This window comes from Zalophus californianus, chromosome 4 (assembly GCF_009762305.2).
Source record: "Zalophus californianus isolate mZalCal1 chromosome 4, mZalCal1.pri.v2, whole genome shotgun sequence".
Classification (NCBI taxonomy): domain Eukaryota; kingdom Metazoa; phylum Chordata; class Mammalia; order Carnivora; family Otariidae; genus Zalophus; species Zalophus californianus.
The window spans coordinates 34,122,825-34,147,284 of NC_045598.1; the positions used below are offsets into that span (position 1 = coordinate 34,122,825).

The window sequence follows — 24,460 nt, forward strand, 5'->3', positions numbered from 1 at the left end:
CACGGCAGGCTCTGGGGGTACCAACTGTTAGGCGTGTGGGATAGAGACTGGGGTAGCAGGGCAATCAGTGCTGGGCCTGGACCCATGAGTTCTGCAGTGGCTCCCACCCTGGCTGGCTTTGGGACCTGTGGGGTGATGAAGGACCTCTTGAGACACCCCCCACTCCTCACCCCCATACTCAGTCCCTTTGGAAACAGCCTCAGGGACAGGAGGACGGATGCGCAACATGTGACCCTGTCCTGAGATCCAGGGCTAGCCTGGACCTGGAGCAGAGTCAGTAAGGGAACTTGCCTTCAGGATGGGTGGGAGTTTTCCCAGGGAGTTGGCACTCCTTACTCTACCCCTCTCTCTGCCCCTGGCCCAGGCCTGACTGGGGTTGGCGGCGTTTGGATAAAGGGCTACTACCACAGGCAAAGGATGACTTCCCAAGTGGCAGGCTGTGCCCTCTCCCTGTTGCCTACATAGGTGTCTGGGTAACAAGCTGGTTTTGCAGAAGCTGGGCCTGTCACCTCCCTGATTTGCGGCCACAGAAGGCCTAGAACCCAGACCAGCTCCTGCCCCTCCCCTCACAGCTGAGGCATGACCTCTGTGCGTCTGGTCCTAGTGACTGTGGTCTCTGTGACCTGCCCTTCCACCCCCATCATGACCACTGTAGCATTGGGGAGCACACAGACACGAGGCTCTGCAACCATTTCCTGGAGAGTTCCGGGCCCTAGGCATGGGGCTGGGAGAGGTGTTAGGTAGGTGGGCACTGCCAAGAGGGCCTTGAAGTTCAGATTCTGGGTTTCTTGGTACCTAGAATCCCCCATTTTCTCTAGTTTTGATCCTTCTCCCGAGGGCCCAGCTGGACTCCCTTCTGAATGGCTCTCCTGTGGTATAGGCAGTATGCTTGCGTCTTCTGTTAGCCAGACAGTACGTACATCCCCTGTGCCCAGCCTGGCCCCCCCCACCCCTGCAGTCACAGGTACTTACTAGTCCCTGGTTTGTGCTTGGCCCCCTCGCTGACTCCCCTCTCCCCTAGCCTCATGACCACACAGTGGAGCCAGCAGCTCTGGGAACAGCTAACCAAGCTGGAGGTTTTAAATGCCTGTGTGTGTGCACATTCTCTATCCTTGGTAGGTGCCTCCCTCTGGTTGCTGGGGAGAGAGGATTTTAATCAGAGAAATGACGCGATCAAATGTATGCTTCAGAAAGGTCCCTGAGGGTTCAGAGTAGGGTGGCAGGAGACCAGTAAGAGCCTGGGGCAGCCCTGCAGCCCAGGCAATAGGGCAGTGGCCCAAACCCAGGCAGCAGGCAGGGGAGGAAGGGGGGAATGGGTGGCAAGCAGTGGAGAGAGAGTGGTGAGCTACCTGGCTACTCTGGGGCTAGGGAGGTGGGAGACTCTGGGTTATGACTCTGCGGCCAGGTAGATGGTGGTACCATTTTCTGTTTCAGGACCCGGTCTGAAGGGGCAGATTGATGAATCCAGCTAGAAATCTGTTGTATCAGGCATGTGCGGGCATCCAGGGGGAGGTATCCAGGAGGCCTTGTTCAGATTCGCCTGGCGCTCCGAGGGACATCTGGAAATGGAGTTTTGAAGGCTGAGAAATGGCACATCTCAGGGAGCCAGAGCCAAGAAGGGAGGAAGAGGGCCCGGATGGAGCCCCAGCTGGCTAGTACTTCATGTTGGGGGGTGGTGGTGGGGGGGTTTCCATAGGAATCTGGTAAGGAGGGGCCTGAAAGGGAGGAAGGAAACCCAGAGGGAGGCTGTGGAAGTGGAGAGAAGAGAGGTATGTGAAGGAGGAGGGAGTGGTCAGTGGGGCGAGGTGCTGTCAAGAGGGCAGACAAGATGGGCACTCAGAAGTGTCCTTTGGACTTAGCCCCGTGGAGTCGTGGTTGACCTTGATGAACTGGCCAGAAGCAGTAGGGCTGGCAGCTGGGTGACAGGGGTCTGAGGAATGAGTGGGAGGCTGTCGGTGGTCTGGGGTGACTGGGCCTGAACCTGGGGCGGGGAGAAAATAGATAAAATAGAATCTTCCTGGAGTAGTGCCAAGGGTGGGGGAACCCCCGGAGGAGAGTCCAGCCTGGGCCAGGTCCCGGACGCCAGAGTGTGGGTAGGGTGTGCGGCTGGGGATAGCCCCACGGTTCACTTGGTGGCGGGGGGTGGGTTGAATAGAGCAGTGTGAGGTGCCAGGGAAGCCCTGGGGGAGGGGGAGGCCATGGCTGCTCTCAGCTCTCACTGCCACTCTCGGGCTCTTGCTGCCGACAGGCCCCAAACAGCTCAGATTCAAAAACAAAACAGGCTTTTAAGATGCCAAGTTTGATGAAATCTGAGTGCTGCAAGAGGTGGGAGTTTTCTCTTAGAAAAAGCTGAAAATTGAGACTGAAAGCTGCGAAGGAAGATGGGCCCAAGGCTCCCTGGGCCCCCCCCTTACTGCCTGGAAGCGGGGTGGGGGTGCTCTCTGGGAGAGCAGGAGCGTCCAGGCCTGGGGAGGGCCTCCGAATAGATAGCTGGTGTCTTGGCCCCAACCCTGCTACGGATGGAGCTGCCTCAGGGACGACGCTTGAGGTGGCCTTGGTTTCCTCAGAGTGCACAGGGGTTGGGGGAACCCGCAGCCCCACTACCCATGCGCTTCCTTCATGCGTCTCTACACGTCTCTGCAGCTCCCGTGTCTCTGGGTGCACGTGCCTCAGCATCCGTGTCTCCCTGACTGCATGTTTCCACATGTGTGCACTGCCTCTGGATCTGCTTGCAGGAGTCTGTTTCCACAGGTGCCTGTCACTGCAGGTGCCCCTCCACACATGCATGTACATTTCTATTTTTGCACCTGTCTCTTTCTCCACAGTATATCCCTGTGGGTCCCTGACTCTTCATGTTTCTAGGTGTCTGTGTTCAGAGACAGGGTGAGGCCAGGCCCAACACTCAGGCACAGGGGAGGAGGTCAGGCTTACAGATGGTGCCACCCCAGGGAGCCTGTGGATGTGTGTGCCAGTGTGTGCCTGCATATGCACAGAGACGCCGTGAAGCTGGGTAAACACGGGTGAGAAGGTCGTGCTGACAGACGGTGCTGCCCGCCCCAGGACCCTGCAAGGCGTCTCCATCTGTCGGCTTCCCTGGTGCATCCCCCTCCCTCTGGCCCAGACTCAGCCTCAGGCATCCCAGGCTGAGCTGGACAAAGAAACCTGTGTGTGCTTTGTAGGGGCCTCACCAGCCTCCCTCCCCCCAGCCATCGCAGCCAGCCTAAGCTCATCCCCTGTCTACCCTACCATAGCCTCATCTGTCAGGACCCCAAAATTTGCCTTAGCTCCAACCAGACTTACCTTCCTACTGGCCCCCCACCCTCCCATAGCCTTCACTCAGGCAGTCCCACCCCACCACCAAAGCTCTCCCTGCCTCCCATGCTCAAGGGTTTAGTACCTTTGCGTCTCTCTCCTCCTCCAGGAAGCCACCAAGATAGCAAGTGAGTCATGGAGTTGAAGCAGCTCCACCACCGCTGTGGGGCCTCAGCCAAGTTTCTGCCCCTCTCCCCTAGCCTTAGTCTCACAACACCCTCCGCCCCCCCACACACACACACCCTGTCATCTTCCTCTGCCCAGTGGGGACAGCGGGGGAGGAGTTCAGATCTCCTGTTGCAGTATCTAAAGACCAGTGCAGTTTGCTGCAGGAGCCATTAATGTACACATGCGAACCCACCACAGATATGCAGAGATCTGGGGGGGGGCAGACCCTTGGGAATGTGTGTGCACCCTACTTGTGCATGCTGGCGGAATCCACAGACAGCTGTAGAGGCTTGGGCTCCCGGGTACCTCTAAAGTCCCTTAGAGGCCTCATGGGCTTCTCTTTCCCCCAAGGGCCCCCTTGTCAGAGAATGGAGGGGCCTCCGCCCTGCAGGCACACACTGCGGAATGCCCGGCTGAGGCTATGAGGCAGGTGTGGGGAGCCCCATCTACCCGGGTGAGCGGGAAGGAAGCCTAAGGGGGAGGGGAGCGGAGAGTTGGGGAGTTGGAATGGGGGAGCAGGCTCCTGGGAGGGGGCGCGCCCGCTCCACCCAGGTGGGGGCTGGAGGGGCGGCAGCTGCTTGGACCAATCGCGGATGCGCGCCTGCTGGGACACGGGCACGCGCAGCCTTCCTCCGTGAGCTCGCCTCTCCGCCGTTGCCATGGTTACCGGGTGGCCTGGAAGGGGAGGGGCCTTCTTTCCACCCGCAGCCCGCGGGACAGGTTTGGAGGGGACTCGATGAGCATACATTGGGGTGTGGGGATGAGGGTGTGTGCCCGCAGGTGGCCACATGTGGGGGACAGTCGGGTTTGTCCTGCCGCTTGTGTGCAGGGGGTTTCTGGGGAGCGGCTGAGCCCTGAAGCCGGGTGGAGGGCGTGGTATGGGGCAGGATGGTGGCACTGTTCCCCAGGGGCACCCCTCCCCTCCTGGGAGCCCAAGGCCCAGCCCTGCCAGGCATGGGGCCCACCCCCCGGGGTCATCCCAGCCCCACCTCTCAATTAGCTGTGTGACCTTGGCCGGTTTTTAAGCCCCCTAGTCACTCCTCTACCGCATAGGGTTTTTGTGAGATTAAATCATTTTTTAAGGCGTTTTAACTCTCTACATGGAACATAGTAAATGCTCTGTAAGCGTAAGCTTCTATGCCTCCTATCTGGGCCTCAGTTTTCCTGATTGTTGATGGGTTTGCAGTGATCATGTGATGTCAGACTGAGGGATTTCCCCGGGTCCATAGCCTCAGTGGTTGAGGCTATAGTGGGCCTGGCCCCTGGGGTACTGGGGGTGTGCAGGGGATAAATGTGCCGGACTTGTGGATGGGTCAGTTTACACCAGTGTGCCCGGTGCCCAGCTTGGCCAGACACACAACGGGCATCAGTAAGCAGCTGCTGACCTTGGCTATGTTTGAATGTGCTGAAGGCCACCTGGGGAGCAGAGAAGGAAGAGACAGCAGCAGGTCAATCCTGAGGGGCCGGAGTCCTCCTGTGAGACACGCTTCCCCTGCTGGAGGTGCAGGACTGCAGCCTTCCGAGCTCTGCCTAGAAGCCTAGTTGGCACAAGGGACCAGCTTTTGGGTCCCGCTGTTTTATGGACAGCTCTTCACACATGCCGGTTTTAGGCTCTGGCGGCAGTGCCTGAGGCATGATCTGAGCCAAGGACGGAGCCATTGAGGGCGCGATAATTGAGGGAGGAAAATTAATTGTCCTTAATTTGGCGTAAATCCCCAAGACCTTCCCCGTGTTAGGAATTCAGAGTAGATTCCGGGACACGGGGCCACAGGTGTTTGTACTTCTTCCCTTCTCCTTGATCTACCTTGCCAGTGGAGATGGGGGCCAGCTGACTCCTGGGCCCGGACTCTGGCAGACTCTGTCACCCCTGCGCCCCTCATTGCTTAGCAGGGCTGAGCAGGTGGGATTGAGGACTGTCACCCTGTTCCTGAGTGTCCCCCAGCTGCTGAGGAGGGCAAAGGGGCTGGAGGGGGGGCCCTAGGCCTTCCTGTTAAAAAGCAAGTAGCAGCAGGCCCAAAGGAAGCTGCCTCCTGCTTGGTATACCCCAAGTCCTGCTTCCTTGCCACTGTTTAACATTTTCCTGTTAAAAATCAGAGCTGGTGAGGCGCCTGGGTGGCTCAGTCGTTAAGTGTCCGCCTTCAGCTCTGGTCATGATCCCGGGGTCCTGGGATTGAGCCCTGAGTCGGGCTCCCTGCTCTGCGGGAAGCCTGCTTCTCCCTCTCCTGTTCCCCCTGTTTGTGTTCCCTCTCTCTGTCAAATAAATAAGTAAAATCTTTTAAAAATAAATAAAAATCAGAGCTGGAAGTCAGGACACGGGGACCATATTTACAGCCAAGGAGATGCTGGGTTCACATCTGGGATTTATAAGGCTGCGGGTGGAGAAGTAAGCGTACTGACAGCTGCTGGGAGAGGCTGGGGAGGCAAGGCCGTGCTCGGAGTCCTGCCTCTCTGAGCCCAAGACCCCGTCTCCTCATGGGGCCGTGGTCCCTTTGGGATGCCCCCAGCAGCTAGAGCCTTGGCAGAGGCCCCCCCCCGGATCTGGCAGCAGGTAGAGGGGTGTTTTGCCCATGCCTGTTGGGGCTCTTCTGGCTTCCTCTCCTGCCTGGCTCCCCAGTCAGTCTCCCCGGGGTCTCTGAGAGTCTATAGGGAGGATCAGCCCTGCCGGCCTTTACTTTCTAGAATGACTTCTGAGGGTGCCGTATGCCTTTTCCCTGGCACAGGAGTCCAACCTCAGCTGGTGTCCCCACATGCCCATCTTGTGCTGGGCCCGAGGGAGGAAGGTCCAGGTGGTGCTGTCTCCTAGTCTCTGCCACCGTGGAGCCTCGCTCCCCCACTGCAAGACTGACGGGTGTTCCCCGTCCTCCACTGGGCGTGTCTAGCGTCCACAGTGACGGAGAGGCTCTGCCAAGTTACCAAACGTGCTCTGTGGTTTGCTCCTGGTGGGCAAACCCCACCAGCCCCAGGCCCCAGTCTCGGGTACCGGACTGCTCTGGCGGCTCAGCCAGTGCTCATTATAATGGTAATGTCAGCTAGTACTCATTTGTGCGGATTATCTGTCACACTCTCCAGCACGTGTGCATCATTAGATGTGGTCCTCACGATGGCTTTACAAGGTGGGCATCGGAACCCAGTTTACAGATGAACGGAGGCATGGAGAGGATGAGTAATGCACACACAGGTCACAGAGCTAGTTAGTGGTGGAGGTAGAAGCCCCACTCGCCTGCACTAGTCCAGAGCCTGTGCTCCCAGACCCTCGTGCTTCCATGGGTGCGGAGCAGCCAGCCTCGCTCCCCCGGCCTCAGGGGCTCTGTGTCAGAGTCTCTGTGCAGTGGAGTGGGCATGTGCTGATGTCTGTTGTTCCTGTGGAACTGACTCTTGCGTGACCGCCAACCCCCAGCAAGGTGGGAAAAGGCAGCCAGGGAGTTTTGTCTCTCTTCATCAAATTTTGGTCTCATCATAGAGCTTTTTCATGCTCCAACATGGTCCCCAGGCCTGACCGTGGCCCCTAGTGAGTGAGGGAAGAGGGTCAGGGTCAAGACCAGGGGTTGCGGGGGGGTGGTTACTGGTAGGGCAGGGGGTACCCAGAGTCAGGGCCAGAATCCAGGCTGTGATGTGGGGTTCTGCTGTGCTGTGGAGCTAAGGGCCAAATGCAAACAGTGGAGGGGACACTGCATGTGCAGAAAAGGGAGTGGGGTCTAGACAGCACAGGGGGCCTTTGGGCTCAGTTGTGGCCCTGGGTGCTGCCATATGAGCTGTGGGCTGCCCCACAGCCCAGCATCTGTGTAGCGCTTTCTGCTGTGGCCAGCAGAGCATCAATCCTTGTTTTTCCCAGGGCCCGGAGAGATAAGTGCTGACGTCTCCAGTCTGAGGCATTGTTTCTCAGACCTGGGAACTCCCCGACAGGGCAGAGGGTGCTCCACTGCCCACTGTCGCCTTCCCCCCGTGGCCCTGCAAAGGGCAGGCCTGGGTAGTGGGACTCAGGAGTCTGGTTCCCCACATGGAGCAGAAGTCAGAAATTGGGAGACAAGGGGTTTTGAGGGTCCCAGCCAACCGGGGAGTCAGGAGCCGCTGTGCCCGGCGGAGGGTTCTAGCAGGCAGGCAGTGCCGGCCCTAACTTTTACTTCTGTTTTTCATCTGCAGAGGAACTGCTGCCCCCTGGGTTCCCCTCCATCGACATGGGGCCTCAGCTGAAGGTGGTGGAGAAGGCACGCACGGCCACCATGCTGTGCGCCGCAGGCGGGAATCCAGACCCTGAGATCTCTTGGTTCAAGGACTTCCTCCCTGTGGACCCTGCCACAAGCAATGGTCGCATCAAGCAGCTGCGTTCAGGTGAGCAGAGGGCGAGGGTCAAGGGGCTGCACAGACTTCAGGAAAGGTGTCCACCTGGCACGCAGCACAGCCTTCCCTCTCGGGCCCAGGAGCCACAGGAGGCCTCGGCCTGGGGCCAACCCTCCCGGGCTGAGCCAGAGGGTGTCCAGTGGGCAGGTCAGCTCTTGGTACAGCACCCCTGCCCCCCGGCCCAGGGAAGAGAGCTTGACAACAAGGGTTCGTTGTCGGTGATTCTTTTCCCTTCCCGGGATTGCCAGAGTCTAGACTTCGGTCCAGCCCAGCTCCTTGCAGCATGAGTGGTGTGCCTGGCGTGGCGTTGGGCTCTGCAGAGGTGCTCTGTGGGTGTTCATCCTCCATCTTGCCTGGAGTCTGGCCTACATGATGCTTCTCGTTACTTCTCCAGACAGCAGGGCTTAGCCAGGAAAAGAGGCCAAAGACGCCTGATTCATCAGGCTTCAAAAGGCTGAACCTCAGGAGCTTAGAGCCAGGAGGACTTGCTGCCATCCCTTGGCCACCAGGGCCACCTGTCTCCTCTGGATATCTCAGTCGAGCCAGCTCGGAGCCCTGGCAGCAAGGATGCTGTCATGACCAGGCAAGAGGTGTCGCCCCATTGATCGATCTACCTCTGAGGCTCCCGCCAGGATAATTGATTCAGTTTTTGTGGGAACGGTGCAGGCGGGAAAGGAGGCTCAGAATCAGCTCAGCATCAGCTTAGCTGCATTCTTCATTTACCTCCAGCGAAGCCTGGACCAATAGACCTTGGTCCAGAAATTGTGCTGCTAGCTGTGGGGTGGTGGGCTCAGGCAAGATGGCCAGAACCAACCAGGGCCCCTGCTGCCTGTCACCTGTGAGGTCAGCACTACAAAGAAGGACGTGACTCTGCCCCTTTTGGGGTCCTGCAGGCCTAGAGGTGCCCCTGCCACCCACTGGGGTGCCAGCCCCTCCCCACTGCCTCCCACCAGGGAGACGCCCCAGCAGCGCCCGGCAGGGGAGGGAGAGATGAGCTGCCCAACAGGGGCAGGATTCAGGCCCGAGCCATGGCCGCCTGAGACAGCCTACAAAGTGTTAGCTCATTTAATTTAATTAAAACTCAACAAGATGGAGGCAGCTGTAAGGCAGTTAATTAAAACAGCCATAATCAAGGCAGGAAATGGTCCGGCGGCATTTGCAGCCACTGCCTAGCACTGCCCAGTGGCCGGCCTGGTGCGGCTCCTCTGCATTTCCCCACAGCACCCCCAGGCAGCCTCCCCAAACAGCCAGATGGTCCTCCCCGCAGGCCTGGCCTCCACCCCAGCACGGCCCTGGCTGTCCGTGGCAGCACTTCTGGGAAGGCTCACTGTCTCACGCGCTTGTTCATCAAGTATTTATGCAGTGCTTACTGTGTGCCAGGCCCCGTGCCACCCGTTCAGTGCCCGTTACTCCGCCGGCTGCTTCTCCCTGGCTTTCCCCTCACGCCTGTCTTCCCTGAGGCCTCCTCTTTCTCCACTCCTTCGGCCAGCCAGGGAGCCCCCGTCCCCAGCACTTGCTCCATGGACCGGGCCTTCCCCCGCAGGCCAGCTCACCCCCTCCTGTAGCTTCAGGTACCCTCTCCACACCCGCATGCCTCATTCTGTCTCCCAACACCCCACAGCTTGCCCGAGCTTTAGACTAAAAAATCTGGCTGCCTTCTGAGTGTCACCCTGACCTGCCGGGAGTGTTGACTTCCTTCCCAAATAGCCGCGGCCTTTTCCCGCTGACCATCTCTCGGGAACACACCCCGACTCCTGCTCCAATAAGGAGGCATCACGTCCTCTTGTCACCCACACGGCTCTCACACTGGACCCCCTTGGCCCTTCCGCTGCCTTGGCCATATCCCAGTCCCCAAGGCCCGTGCTCCCTGCCTCCAGGCTCTCCCCGGGAATCCAGCTGCTCACGTGGCCAGGCACCTGCTCCTGAACGAGGCGCACAGAACCCTCCTGATCTTCCCGGCTCAGGTCGCCAGCTTTACCACCTCGGGTCTCAGCTACACCACTTACTAGCTCTGTGGCCTCATGAAGTTCTTTAACTTCTTTGAGCTTCTGTTCTCTCACCTTTAAAAAGGATTAAGGGAGACAACAGCAGTCGAAGCTTTAGTTCGCTGCCTGGCACATGGGGAGGGCTCTGGCCTCCCCTCACTTGCACGGAGCCACCCTGACCCCATCCTTGCCGTCTGCTCTAATCCACCAAATCGGGAAGCCTCTCCCTTCTGTGCCTAAGTAAGGCCTACTCCTTCAAGACAAACGCCACTCTGTGTTGTTACCGCCTGGCTCCAGCTCTGCTCACTTAGGCTAGGCACTCCTTGCAGGGAGGGCATGGGTCTGGCTCCCCTCTGCAAGGTTTCCCTCAGCTCCCAGCCCAGGCCCAGCTATAGCCCAGGTATCTCTCGTGAACGAGACCTTTGGGCCCTGTCCCTGCAGACAAATGTCCACTCCCCCTGCTTCTTAGGTCCAAGGAAGGCCTTGTGTGACCTTTGCTGCCACGTGGAAGCTGTAACCTGAGGGTTGTGGACCCAGGGTCCAGTTCCTGGGATGGCACCTGAGGGGACTTAACCATCTTGCCTCTATAGTAACAAACAGGACTCTCTCCCCGCACTGTTCCTGCCTGGCCCTGGCACCAGGCCCTTGACCCCAGGAGCTGCTGGCCCTGTCTGTTACCATGAAAAAGGGTGCTGGGGCCGGTCCCCGCACATTTGACAGGGACTTCCCTTCATGGAGGGGAATCAGGCCTCCAAGTACTCAGCTGGTTATAGGGACCTTCACAGTTTACGCATCGCCGACAGATCACAAAGTATTTCCCTGCCTTTTGTTGCGCTTGATTCTCCTGCAGCCCTCAGAAGTAGGACAGGCTGTGGTTATCATGCCCACTTTACAGCTGAATTAAGGGAGTTCCCTAGGGTCACACATGGAGATCCAGGGCGAGGGAGCTCCCCTGTGCAGTCACCCGGAGGCCTTCTGGCGTCACAAATACCGAACCTGGGGCCTGGGGAATGGTTGGACCCTGTGAGCACTGCAGATTCCGCGGTCCTGTCGTCTCCAGATCTCGCACCCTCCCTGAGCCATCCCCAGAACCTGTGAGGCACCTGCAGGCTGAGCTGCAGCCCGTGGCATAGGGCATGACCCCTGGAACAGGAGCTGGGGCCGGGGGGCCGCTGGTGCGGGCGCCGCCCAGGCCTACGCTCTGTTCCACAGGCGTTTTCCTCACTAAAGCGACGTGACGTGCTGCCACAAGAGCCTCTTGGGAATTTGAACCTGAAGCCCAGGGTGGGCGTAGGAGGAACGGAGACAAACTCAGGGAGAGCGGAAATCAAGTCAGGAGCAGACCGGTGTCACTGGGGCAGCAAGCAGAGGTTGATCTCCAAGTGGGGCTCAGAGCCACTTCTGGGTCCTGAAAGGAGCTGGTGGCCCACACGTTCTGCCACGCCTGGACAGGGTGCCGAGGAGACCTCCCTTGCTCCGCTCGTCCCCTTGGCCTGAATGTGCACGCCGCCATCCCATCACCGTCGAGGACAACCAGATCCACCACATCCACGTGCTCACCCGGAGCACAGTCTCCTTGCATGTCCTCTGACACCTGAGCTGAGACTACAGGGCCTGAGCAGAGATGCCAGCATCTGGCTGCGGGAGAGGGCCCGCTGGCCCCTGCAGATGGGACGCAGAGCCAAGCGCAGAGCAGACTCCAGGGTGGGCCTGAGGGCTGCTGTCCCCTACCCTGCTGGCTGGCAGGGCCTGTCCCCCCCACTCGCCCCACCCGTCCACTGGGTCTACAGCAGGGCACACTGGCGGTGCAGGGTCATGATTTATTTTCCTTTGGCCTGAGCACACTGGCACCTCTCAGGAGAAGCACTGACTCCTGGGGCCGTCCAGTCTCCCACACCCACCCTGTGAAATGGTAAGGCAAATTCTTCTTTCAGTTTGGTGGAGAAATGACTCTTCTGAGAGGTCCAGAGACTTGTCACACAGCAGGTTAGGTCCTGGGAGAGCAGAGGCCAGAAGCCTGGACCATTTACACTGCCACCCCCTCCCAGGCCGGGCCTACCCTGTAGAAGTAGATCAGCGGTTGTTGACTTTTTGGTTCCAGGACCTCTGATTGTAAATATTAGAGGACCTCAGAGAGCTTTTGTTTGTGTAGGTTTTATCCATCAAAATTTACCATATTAGGTGTTAAGAAAAGGTTTTAAATATTTAAATATTAAAATAATTTAAAAACCTATTACATGTTAAATAACATTTTTTTTAACGAAAATTGTTTTCTAAAACAAAAGCATTTCGTGAGAAGAGTGGCATTGTTTTACATTTTCACAAATCTCTTTAATTGGGGGCTTGATAGAAGACTGCTGGATTCTCTTGTCTGCCTCTACATTTGATCTGTTGCAATATCACACTTCATGGAGCTTTTGGAAAACTCCACTGTATATTCATGAGAAAGCAAGAGTGGAAAAGGCAAATAACTTCTTAGTGTCATGAAAATAGTTTTGACCTTGTGGACCCTCTGAAAGGGTCTCAGGGACACTCACAGTCCCTGGACCATGCCTGGGGGAATCACTGTGATGATGGTTCTTCCCAGTCTCTCTGCAGCCCCTCCACAGCCAGCCCAGCTCCCAGCAACTGCCTTTGCCCCCGCATCCAGCCTCTGTGTCTGCAGGAGGCAGCCTAATCCGGTGGGAAGCCTGTGCAGCAGGCCTGGTTAGTTCCTGCCACGGCACTTATAGGCCACGTGACCTTGGGCTTTGGGGAAGCCACTTACTATTCCCCAGCTTGTTTCATCATTCCTGTGTGGACATGGGTACTTCCTCCTAGGCAGGTGTCATCAAGTTCAATGAGAGAGTGATCAGTGTTTGTCCCTTGGCACGCTTCCCTCCCCCCCCGCAATGGGCAGAGTGGGGAGAGGGGCAGGGTGGACAGCATTGGGCCCAGGCCCACCCATAGGCTCCTCACTTCTCTGGATGAGGCTGTGGTGGATGGGGCTTGAGCACAGCCTCAGAGGAGGCCCCTGTTCAGACCTCATAGCAGCCCTGCATTGGGCATTTGGAGAGTATGCATCTGGCCCTCTGGGCTTGAAGCACTGAACAGGCAAGGGGTAGGTCCTGGCCTCTGGCTCTCGCCAGTCCGGTTGTGGGGAAGCTCAAAGGTCACTCACTTTTTATCCGGGTTGAGTGGGCTCTACAGGGCATCCGCCACTGGGTTGTAAGCTCACCCGAAGTCCCACGGCAGGGCTGGGCTGGTGTGTCTGCTTGAGGGAGACCTGGCCTGGTGGTGGCCTACGGCAAGCCCTCCCTTTAGCCCTTTCTGTGTGCTTAACCTCCTTGGTTGGTTTTGGTAAGTGCTTTGTTTTGAAATCTTGCCCACCTGGGACATTTGGGTGCCCCTAAGGAGTGGGGTTGCTCCCTCTTTTATTGACTTTCTCCTCATTGGCTTCAGCCAGCTGGGTCTGCAGAAGCCCCAACTCTACCTTCCTGATTCCCATCACCTCCGGCGCCATGACCCCAGCCCCACTCCCCACCCCTGCCCACCTCAGAACAGTGCCTGTGACCTGGGGGACCCCGCTTCACCCACACTCGGCCTGGCTCAGCCTGGCCCTTGTGCACTTGCCACCTGTGTCGGCCTAACTCAGGCCTTGATTTCTCCGTGTATTTAAGGCCCTTTCTCATGTTTTATTTTATCTGATTTGGCTTTTTGTGGCTTTCCTTCCTTTTGTACTAATGCTTCTCTCTGATCTTATTTGCATTCAAATTACCTCGCCAGGTGGTTCACCAATCAGAGGTAAGAATGCTGTCCGTGCATCTCGCCACGCCACGCCACGCCACGCCACTGCCGTCACCACCACTCCATCCCGTCCAGTCCGTCACCTCCCCCATCCCCATCCTGACCTCTCCAGCCTCCTCATCTCCAGCTCCGGTCCCCTTGGCACCACCGGCCACCACACACCTTCACTCTCGGTCATTCCCTCCTGTGGACTCATCCATTGCAAGTCTGGACTGTAGAAATACTCAGCTGAGCCCTGCCGTGGGGATAGCAAGCCCTACCTCCCGGGCCTTCTAGGCCAATCCCACAGAAGGGAGCCTGTCAGCCCCCACAGGGAAGCCAAGTGCTGAGCCCCAAGCCTGGCCACAGATGGAGAGTCTTCCCAGGAGGTGGGGCAGCATGACCAGGCCTCACCTTTCCTCCTAAGAAGCTCCTTTTTTCTTGGGGCCCTCAGTGATTGCTTGACTTCCCTTAACATCCTGGCCCTAGAACAGGGTGAGGACCATCCTGTAAATCCACATAGCCCAGCACATGCGAGGAAGAGCACCCAGGGAAGACTTTAGGTGCTGCAGTGACACGGGGACCTGCCAGGCCTGGCTGCTTTCATGCCCCAGAGCCCTGTGGCCTGGCTTGGGCTTCAGAAATCACATTCTGGATTCAAAGATCCGGGTGCAAGTTTGACTCACCTGGGTGGCCTTCAGAGAGGCGATCCATCTCTCAGAAGTCTGCTTCCTTCTCTTTAAATCGGGGCCAGGGCCCACCTCACGACTCATGAGGTTTAGAGGAGGGGACGGGGGTCTGGGCAGTGTCTGGCTCGGAGCAGGCCCACTGGCAAATGGTTGCTTCTGGACTGATTGTATTCGCATCATTTCTTCACACCGCTCTCAGCATCCTTGGGCACATCTAGATCCTCAGTCCAGGGCCAGGGTGGTCTCAGGACAGAAGCCGGGGCTGAGAGGAGCCACTGCCTCCCTGTGGGGCATCTGGTCCACTACCCTCCGAGGCCAAGACTCGCCCTCCAGACCCCCCCACCCATCCTGTCAGCCTGCACTAGCTCTTGATGCCCCTGTCACTGGGTCTTGGTGTTGGTTCCAGATGGGGTTTCTGTGTGCATCCAGGCTCAGGGGCTGTGTTGGGTCCCTGACCAGGCCTAGCTCTCCCTACAGGGGAACCTCCTCCCCCAGCAGGGATCTCACCCAGCCACTACTTCTTGTCCCTGCCTGTGGCACCAGCCACCAGTTCTCCCCTCCCTCCCCAGCTGAGCTGACCTAGTGCAGCACCCCCCACCCCCAACTGGGAATCTGACCCCACCTGCTTGAAGGAACATTTTCTGTAACAGCGTCCATCCATCCCATACACATGACCTGTTGGGTGCCCATCAGGGCTGTTCTTGCAGGAGATGGGTATTTGGCATTGCTCCCCACACGGGAAGGTTGAAGGCAGGACCATGGAGCAGGCCAGCCCTTTGTCCTGCATCAGGGTTAAGCCTTGGCAGGTGCTTCTCCCACCTTCAGCCCCCAGCCCCCAGCCCCCTGTGTGTTCAGGGCCCCTCCTGCTGCCCTGGGTCTGGGTATGGAAGAGGGATGTCAGGCAGTGAAGGGGCTGCAGCTGGGACCCATGGCGGTCCTCCCCTGGGGCCCGGGCCATGAGACTGACCTGGAACTCTTCCTGTGGCTCTTATCCAGGCCACTCAGGTGGGGTTCGGCAGGTTCTGTCTGTGTCCTTTGTGGGTGTGGTGACCGTCAGCCAGCCTGAGGCCTGGGAAGGGGCTGTTCTGTGCAGGTGGCAGTTTTCTGTCAGGCCGTGTGCTGTGGGGTTATTAAGTGTCCATCGGACTGTCCTGTGTGGGTTTGATTGTCTGTCGGCTTGTTCCAGGGAGGGGGTGTTGCCTGTGGCTCGGGGTGTTACTGTCACAGATGGGCTTGCCTGGGGTGCTCTCAAGAACGGTGTTTTCAAGTGTTTATTGCCAGGGCTGGGGGGTGGCCAAGTTGAGTGGTTTCACCGCCCCACCCCCCCACCTCCTGCTGCCTTGGACTCCCCTACCTGGACCTGCCAGAACTGGTCCTCTGTGAGGGTCCTTTTCAGCTGCCTCCCCCCCAATCCTGGCTCCTGTCTGTCCGTCTGCGGCTGGAGCAGCCCCTCCGGGCACTGGCCCGAGTGGGAGCTACAGCCTCCATTAGCCTCCTGAATTATGCAGCAGCCGCGGTGGGTCGAAGCACTTTAGCGGGACCAGGCTGAGGAGAGGAGCCGGAATGGGTGGGGCCAGCGGGGTGGGGGCCGGGTGGGAGGAGAGGATGGGTGCTGTGAGCAGAGGCTGCCGGGCACCAGGCCCCCCAGAGCAAGCCCCTTCCTTCCTGTGGAGTTCTGGTGGGCGGCAGACTCCCAGGCGCTTGCCCGATGAGGGCCACTGCATGCTTGCAGCTAACTCCCAGGCCAGCAGGGATCCAGGCTGCTCCCACCCACGCCTGGCTCCATGTGGCCTGGCAGGGCCGGTAGGTCTGGGAGCACTCATGGGCATGTTCACTGGCAAATGGGCTCCAGGATTGGAGTCCAGGACTGGACACTCCATGGAGCTGGGGGATGGGATGGAGCCCCCGGCCCAGCCGGCAAGCTCTGCTAGGCTGCGGGGTTAAGACAAGCAGGATTGTGCTGCAGAGTACAACGCTTGCTTCCGGCCACGAGGCCAGGGGGCTCATCAGGGAGAGCTTCCTGGAGGCAACACTGGTACCCAGGTGTGGTCCCGATACCGTCAGCATCTGGTCAACACAAACCCAAATGCCGTCGAGACCCCTCCCCACGATCCAGGCCTGACTGTCGCTGTGTCCCCACAGGTGCCTTACAGATTGAGAGCAGCGAGGAATCGGACCAAGGCAAGTACGAGTGTGTGGCGACCAACTCTGCAGGCACTCGCTACTCGGCCCCCGCCAACCTGTATGTGCGAGGTAAGGACATGGGCAGTGCCCAGCCCTGTCTCCACGGAGCTGAACTGGCCCTGCTGGGCACGCTGTCTGGAGCCCTTGGTGTGGGCAGTGGAGGCCGCCCTCGGCCCAGGTTCTCCTTTTCCTGCCTCTTTCTGCCACAGCAAGAACAACCGCAACTGCTCCCACTGGGCAGGCTCCTGATGTCCGCTGCCACTTTGCCTTCCTTCCCTGCAGGCCCTTTGGGACGCAGCCACTCTTGGGAGCATTTGTATCTCTTGTAGGTCCTGCCACGTGGGCCCAGAGCCCCACGGGAGTCTAGAGCCTTCCAAGCCGACTTTTCGCTGTGTATGTGAGTGTGTGCGCGCGCACAAGCAGGCACACTCATTTCCGTGTAAACGCAGCATATGTCCCTGGTAGTCCTCGAGTCTGTCCTGCCCGCCCCAGCAAGGAGGGCTCCAGGCCAGGTGAGCCTGCCCTGTGGCCAGGTCTGCCCAGGGCCTTCCTAGAGGAGTAGATAGCTGTGCTTTGTCACCATCCAGGACCCTGGTAGAGAAGGTCAGTCTGAGGCAGCTGTGAGCCCCTATAGGTGAGCACCTACTGTGTTTCAGGTGCTCCTTGCTGAGACTTAGTAGATCGTGCATCTTCACAAGTCCAGGGATCCAACAGAGAGGGCCTGGGGACTGATTTGGATTGTCCTGTGTCTGCTAGGCTCACAGTCCAAGGGTGACCAAAGCTGGCCACCTGCTCCTTCCTGAGAACATGCTGGGTCTGGTGTGCACAGTGCCCGGGAGGGGCCCTAGGAGCCCCTCCTACCCCCACATCCCCTCACTTAGCCCTCCTGCACAGATGGGCATCATTACAAGTGAAACTGTCTCCACTCGGGGGATTTGAAAAGGAAAGTGGACACGGCTTCCTTGCAGCGATGACTTCATCATGCTAAGTGCTGAGTGTAGCTTCTCCAGGGGGTTGTCTGCCTGTCCGCCCGGGCAGTGTCAGCGGCCTGTCCCACTCTTTAGGGCCACATGGTCAGACAAGGCAGAGAGAATTAGGCCATCAAGCATGTAGTTACTGAGGAGCTGCTCCGTGTCGGGGCACAGGTTCCCAAGAGGCCAAGGCTGCCAGGCCATCGGGTGACGGGCAAATTGTGTCTCAGAGACCATGGATGACACTTCACTGGAGTTGGGGGTGTGGGGTGGGAAGTCCCCACTGGCCCCCTTGTCAGGTGTCCTGCCTGCCAAGTGCTCGTCTCAGTGGCCCCAGGGCCTGTCTTAAGGAACGGCACCAGAGCAGGGAGGCTGGGAGCCTGAGAGCCACCCAGATGGCCGAGATGAGGGGAGCTGTGAAGTGCACAGCCTTCCCCCACACTGCTCCAGGCATAGCTTCTGACGGGCTCACGGGGCTCTGACGAGTCCCCCTCCTAGGGAGGAGCTGCTGGAACAGCCCTACTCAAAGACCTGCCTCCTTCCACCTGGACCGTTCCAAATGCTATGCGGTCCTGACCGAACACTTCTTCCAAGAGATCATAGGGCCAAAGAGTGGAGGTTCCAAGAAAGCCTTTTTCCATATGCGGCTACACCAGGGAGAGGAGTGGCCCAGCAGAGCCGCTGAGAAACCCAAGTAAGCCGCATGGGCATGGTCTAATGGGCACATTTCCTGGGCCAGAGCTGCAGGAGAAGGCCCAGACACAGGTGATGGACTCTGCATTATAATCTCGGCTGGGTAGTATTCTCTGAAGTCACCATCACACTGGCCTCAGCCCTGAGGCGAGGCGAGGGGTCTCTCTGGGGATGAGCTGAGCTCAGCCGCCGCAGCTCGGGTGCTAACCAGGGAGCTCTTACCTCCAGCCCCACGTGGTGGGCTCAGGCAGGGTCCCGACATGGCCCATTCCCCTTTCCCACCAAGCCTTCCTAAATCACCTTTCTGACCCACACCCACAGGCCTTTTGGGCAGTGAGTGTGGGGGTTTCTTTAATTCTAGCCCCACTTGCCAGGGACCCTAAGGCAGGCTGTCCCAGTGCGGCTTTGTCTTTCCCTCTCTCACGCACATGTTCCTGATGTCCACGGGCCAGTCCTATCTCTGTGCCCAAGACTCGCCTGATAGCCAGGCCCCACCTGCACCTGTACCTGCCCTGTTTTGTCAAGAGCCATTTGCCCTGTAGCCCCAGGACAGACCCTGCTAAGGAGACTTGGCGACACCTAGAAGGTCAGTTCCTAGGACTTCTGTCTCTGGTGTGGCAAAAGCTTTTAATCTCAGGCCTGGCAAAGCCCACGCGTTCCGCCACCAGCGGTACTGAGGGCCCATCAGCCCCAGCTCCTCTGAGACAGCCTCTCCCGAGCTGGCCACCAGCTCTATCCTGAAGCCTGCCTGTGAGTGGGCCACCCGTGGAGACATCCCCCAGCGCCACAGAGCGGCTGTGAGATCCCCTTCCAGAGCAGGCGCCTGTTCCCCTCTAGGCCACTGGGCTCCAGCTGCCAGGAGCCTCAACATCCGGGCCCCTGTGGCCTCCAGCCCAGGTTTCTCAGCCTCAGCACCTTTGACACTCGGGGCTGGATGACTCTCAGCTGGCCCCCTAGATGCCAGCAGCATCCCTAGTCACAAGAACCCACAACATCTCCAGACCTTGCCCGGTGTCACCTGGGGGGCTCCCTCCCCACCCCCCACAGTGGGAACCACTGCTCTAGATGGACAGCCTCCCACCAGTGTTCATCTCCCTCCATCCCCCTCTTCTCCCACTGTGTCCACTGGGCTCAAGGCCACGTCTCCTCCTTGGATTTGTCTTCAGTGTCTCACATCCTTCCTCTGTCCCCTGGACTCTGAGGGCCCCGCTGTCTCTCTGAGCCCCTGCACCCGCTGTATGTAACGGGACAGCGCGTGGGAGGCCCCCGGCACAGTGGCGGGCACACGGGAAGCGCTTAGTGGCCAGTGACCACTGTTGCCATCAGGATAGCTGTTGGGGGATGCATCATCCGCTCACATCTGCCTTGGCTCAGTTGCCCGCAGCTCCACCCACAGTCCAGCAGGCCCAGGCAGGCTGGGTGGACCGGCCTCTCTGTGTCACCATCTGTCTCCCTCTCTGAGTGACTCACCCTCTCCTTCCCTCCACAGCGTCTCTTTCCTCTAGCTTTCAGGACGCAAAGCCGCCGGGGGCCAGGGCGTGGCCGTGCCCTACCTGCCCCCAACCGTCCCCCTTCTCTGCAGGGAACTGGCCGCTGGCCACAGCTGTCTCTAAAAGGGGTGGTGTCTCCGCAGCCTTTCTCCCCATAGGTGCCCAGACCAGCTCCTCACAGTGGGGCAGTGCAGTGTGGGGCTTCCTCAAGGTGGTGGGAATCTAGTGGCCCATGTGCCTTGGTGGGTTTGTGGGCTGCTGGGTGGGGGGGCCGACCCCAAAGCCCAGCTCACTGGGTCTGTCGAGCCGTGGGGTGTGCGTGAGGCATGGGGGCCCGCCTGTGCTCCCCTTCCATCCCGCGCTGTCCCGCCCTCGACATCCTGGCACCTGCCAGTGGGACCCAGCCCTGTCCACCATGTCCTCCATGAGTCCTGAGTCTTTCGTGAGCGGCGTGGTCCGTGCGCACCTGCGGGCACGTGTGTGTGCGTGGGGCACAAGAGTCTCGTCTCGTGTCCGTGCTGTGTGGGCAGATGGAGGTTGGCCTGTTTTTACTCTCTCTGTGTTTCTCCTTGTCTTTTTTTTATTCCCTCCTCATCCTCATCGCACTCTGCCATCAACCCAAACTCTCATCTCTCAGATCAGCGAGAAGGTTGGTCCTTTTCACTTCTTATCCATCTACAGTTCGCCCGTCGATGGGATGCTCCCGTCAGTAGGGACCAGCGGGCTCGGTCGGCTCCCTCGGGCTCACTCCAGCCAGGCCTGCCCGCCAGTCGGGCTCTGCTCTGTGGTGTTTGGGCCGGCAGGCCGGCAGGACTAGGGGTGGGTGGGCAGGCCCCCTGCCCTGCATGCTTCTGCTGCTTGGGTCCCCTGATGTGCCACGTGTCTGCATGTCCCCTTAGCTGGGCCCCCCTGCCGGGGCGGTCAGGCAGGCATGGTGCATGCCAGGACACTGTGCCCCGCCCTTATGCCTGGGCCAGGCCAGCTGTCTGTTCCAGGTGGGGCTCAGGAGTGGTCGGGGGAGCTGTGAGAGCTGTAGTGCGTCACGTGTGCCTGTGAGGCCTTCCTTCCACAACCTCGTCCCCTAAACTCCACCTTTGCCCCGGCTCAGCTGCAGCCACTGGGAAGACCAAGGGAAAAGGCTAATCTAGAATGAGCTCACACCTCAAGGTCCTACAGCACAGGACAAAAGTCCCGCAGGTCTGCCCCGACCTTGAGGTCCCCACCAAGCTCAGTGGGGCGGTCAGCCCCAATCTGCCTCACGAAGCTTGGGGTCCATGGCACAGGTGGCCGGCGTCATCTTAGGCATGGAGGAAATCTCCTATACTCTTGTCTATTCCCTCCCTGACCAGAGCCAAATGAAGATCTTCCCACCTGCCCCAGGCCCCCCAAGCCCGCTCCCGTTTCCTCAGGCCTGTGCTGGATGCTGAGCGTTCACATTCAGGGAGCTCACACCAGACTGGACAGTTGACAGCCACTTAGGCCCACACGGGAGCCCAGAGGAGGCCCCAGCCTGGCCACAGGTTGGGAAGGGCTCCCCGGAGACCCTGCTCTAGCCCGCTCCAGAGCATTCTCCCGTGGGACTCGGCTCTCAGCCCCACCCTCGGGGCCAGACCACTACCCCTAGTCTTGGGGCTGGCAGCAGGGGCTAATGGTCATTGTTGTGTCATGTGGTCTGAGTGGTCAGAGGAGACTCACCTGTCTGCTGGGCTTTGGGCTCAGCCCCAGGCAGCAGACTTGGGCCACCTGCTCCCCTCTGCATCATATCTTCCGTAGCTTGGGTTTCCTCCAGGAGGGAGAAGGGAGCCAGTTGGGAGGAGGGCTGCAGCCTCAGCTCAGATATCAGCCCTGAGCATCCATCCATATGCACTCCTGAGCTCTGGGGCATTTCGGTTACACCATTTCGCTGACCGGGCGGATCTGCCAGGGCATTCAGAAAGCAGTCATCAGCAGAGACAGCCCAGCCCTCAGCCACCTCCCCGTCTCCCCCCTCCCCCCACCGCCCTGGTCCCTGGTCCCTTCCCCTTCTCCCCCTCTGTGGTCCCACCGAAAATAAAGCACGTACACAAATATTTAACGGGAAGGCAGAAATGAGTTTCTAAATATTCCAGGGGGATTTGCCGGGCTGGTAATTTGTTTGGCGCTGATAATTACATCTTACATTTTTCCAGCTTTACTTAAAACTGTGTGCCGAGTGCGCCGGCATTTAATTACTGCTCTGCGGCAGCCACAAGGTTATTTATTAAAGAGTTATTTTATCTTGATACAGTGGATCCTGCCCCTTATCCCCTCCTTAATGTTGTGTTATTTTCATCAGAGAAATTCCTGCAAGTGAATGCAGATTGCGGGGCCACCCTCCCCCTGCGATTAGGCTGTCACTCCACTGAATGCCGATGCCTTCGGGCGCCACACCGCCCTATTATACGGGCTTGTCAGCGCAAATAATTAGACTTAAAAGTTACAGTTGAAATATAATCCAGAAATGGCAGAGCCCTGTTTGGGAAATTGTCTATAAAATGTCAGCACCAAGGATGCACAGGGAACAGTAATAGACTGGCGTTGTTGGAGCCCAAAATTAGACCCTGAGTGCGTTTTTCCTGGCTCTGGTTTTTTCTTCCCTGCTGCTGCTTCTGTCAGTAGACCGGGTCCAGGGCGAGCCCTGCCCCTACTGGAGGCCTTGTGTCTGGGACAGCGGGAGGAGTGGCGGCAGGACTGCCGTGGGGAGGCACCAGTCACACCTGGCCGTCAGGATGCGGGTGGCTGTCCAGGCAGGTCCAGGACGCAGGGCCCCACTGGCACTCGGGATCCTGGGAGGTTGTGCCTTACCTCTCTTGCCCCCAACCTCCTTCCATAGACATACCTTAACCTCGCTCACACTGCAGGGAGGATGAGCCTGAGCTGCGGGAGATCGTGCCCCGGAATGCCTTGCGTGTGCCCGGAACCTGGTGTTCTAGTGAACACTATCCCCAGCAGTCTCCCAGCTGGAAGGCCCTTGCCTGGTGCTAGGGATGATTCTACGGGTCACTTCTGACCTCTCAAACTCATCCTGTGCCCCTGGAGTTCTCTCTTCCACCTGCATGTAGGAGGGGAAACATAAACCTAAAAACAAAACCATTCCCAACCTTTGTTCTGAAAGGTCTCTGTTTCCTGGCCATGGAACAGAAGACTTTGCCCTCCTGGGACCATTTGGGGGACAGTCCTGTCAGCTTTCTGTGCTGCTTAGGTTGGGACCTGAGGTTTATTGGCCAAGGATCTACCTCCTTTCCCTGGGGCTCTTTGTTTTATTGTCCAGGGACTAATCTGCCACTAGCCAGGGTTAAACTTGGAGCCATGACTTCTCCTGGCACAGGCTCTCCAAGCCCCATCCTTCTGCCAACTGGAGAATATCTTCCACCACCTTGGCTACTCAGAAGCTTCTCCGTAGAGCCTCCTAGGTGTCTTTTTTCTACCTATCAGCCAGACCTCAAAAGGGTGTGAGCTTTTCATCACAACGACGACCTCCTGATAATACGTAAACTTGGGCATGTCACTTAAAAGTTTCAGTCTTAAGTCTGTCCCCTTTTCTGCAGTCTGGAAGTGATGGGATCTATAGCAAGGAAACCTTCCTCACCTTGAGTAGGAGCTCAAGAGTGGTTTCCCTTCCCGAGCTTGTTCTGATGCCTGTGAACAGAGAGCAGATGGGCCACCCCTGGCTGAGAATAAAGACCTCATCAGTTAAGGCTGTGCCCTTGTGCCTTCCTGTTCCAACCAGGGCTGTGCTGGACCCCTCCCTTCGTCGGCAGGCCTGGGCCTGGTCAGCAGACGGACCTGCCTGCCTGGGCCTCTCCTCCCACGGCCCGCCCCCCAGGCCCAACTCCAGAGCTCTGGGAGGGCCCGCAGCACCAGGCTGGGTGATGCTAATGTCCATGCCTCCTGGTCTCACTCTTGTGCCATTTGAAGGAGTGCTCAGAGGGTGCTCTTTGTCGTGGGTCCCTCCCACCAGCCATGCCCAGGATCCACCTATTGTCTGCCATGCAGAAGTCTCTGCTGATGACATGCTGTCATCATTCCGTGGGGACTCCCAGCTTTGGGACAAGTGATAGAAACCTACTTAATCAGCTTAAGCAGAACAAGGAGATTCTTGTCTTATCAAACTAAAATATGTAGAAGTAGATTTGGTGTCAGGGAGGGTTGGATCCAGATATTTAAACAGTTTGATCAGGCTTTTGTGTTTGTCTCTTAGCTTCGCTCTCTACAGTTGACTTCTTTGTTCTCCAGCGTGTTTTCCCATGTATTATGAAAGTTAGTCTTCAGCTCCTTTTAAGTTGGCCTTTCTTTCTGCAGTACAGAGAGAAAGTTGTTGTTCTAATGGTTTTTGCAAAAGTCTAAAGGCTGTATCTTGTTAGCCAGATCTGGGTCACATGCCACATAGCAGGGACAGAGGGGAGAGGTGGTTCCCCTAAAGAAAATGAGGAGGCCAGTTCTATAAGGTAGAACACTAGAGGTCCATGAGACACACTGAGACCCCAGTGGGCCTGGGGGCACAGAGGGGACTCAGCCCATGATGTCAGTTACACATGGCTTGCTTGGGGGTTCTGTCCGGAGGCCTTGGACTGAGGCAGTGTGGACAGTTGAGGCAGGGGCGTAGTGAGGTGGGGTCCAGTCGTGTGGCCTGAGGAATCACTGAGGGAACCATGCAGGGGTTTTTAACAGAGAGGTGATGTGAACAGACTTGTGCTAGCTGTTGGTGGAGGGCCGGTTCTGGAAGACAGCTGCTAATACAGTGGTGCCAGGAGAGATGGAGGTGGCTGAGGCTCTGGTGGGGGCAGTAGCCTCTGGGTTTGAAAAGAAATTAGTGGGTTTGAAAGATACCTTGGGCCATCCGTTAA

General features: G+C 58.3%; 1 protein-coding gene across 14 annotated transcripts in view; it reads left to right on the forward strand.

The window, feature by feature from the left end:
- The window catches only part of PTPRF (protein tyrosine phosphatase receptor type F), an 86,382-nt gene that overhangs the window by 28,877 nt on the left and 33,045 nt on the right, over positions 1-24,460 (forward strand). For 8 of the 14 annotated variants that reach the window (XM_027609228.2, XM_027609260.2, XM_027609329.2 and 5 more), the window contains exons 6-7: positions 7,621-7,809; positions 16,400-16,510. In XM_027609228.2, coding sequence (XP_027465029.1) covers positions 7,621-7,809; positions 16,400-16,510 — 300 coding nt within the window. Of the gene's footprint in view, positions 1-7,620; positions 7,810-13,568; positions 13,587-16,399; positions 16,511-24,460 lie in introns of all 14 variants that reach the window. The other 6 variants (XM_027609217.2, XM_027609293.2, XM_027609276.2 and 3 more) reach the window with 1 other exon arrangement.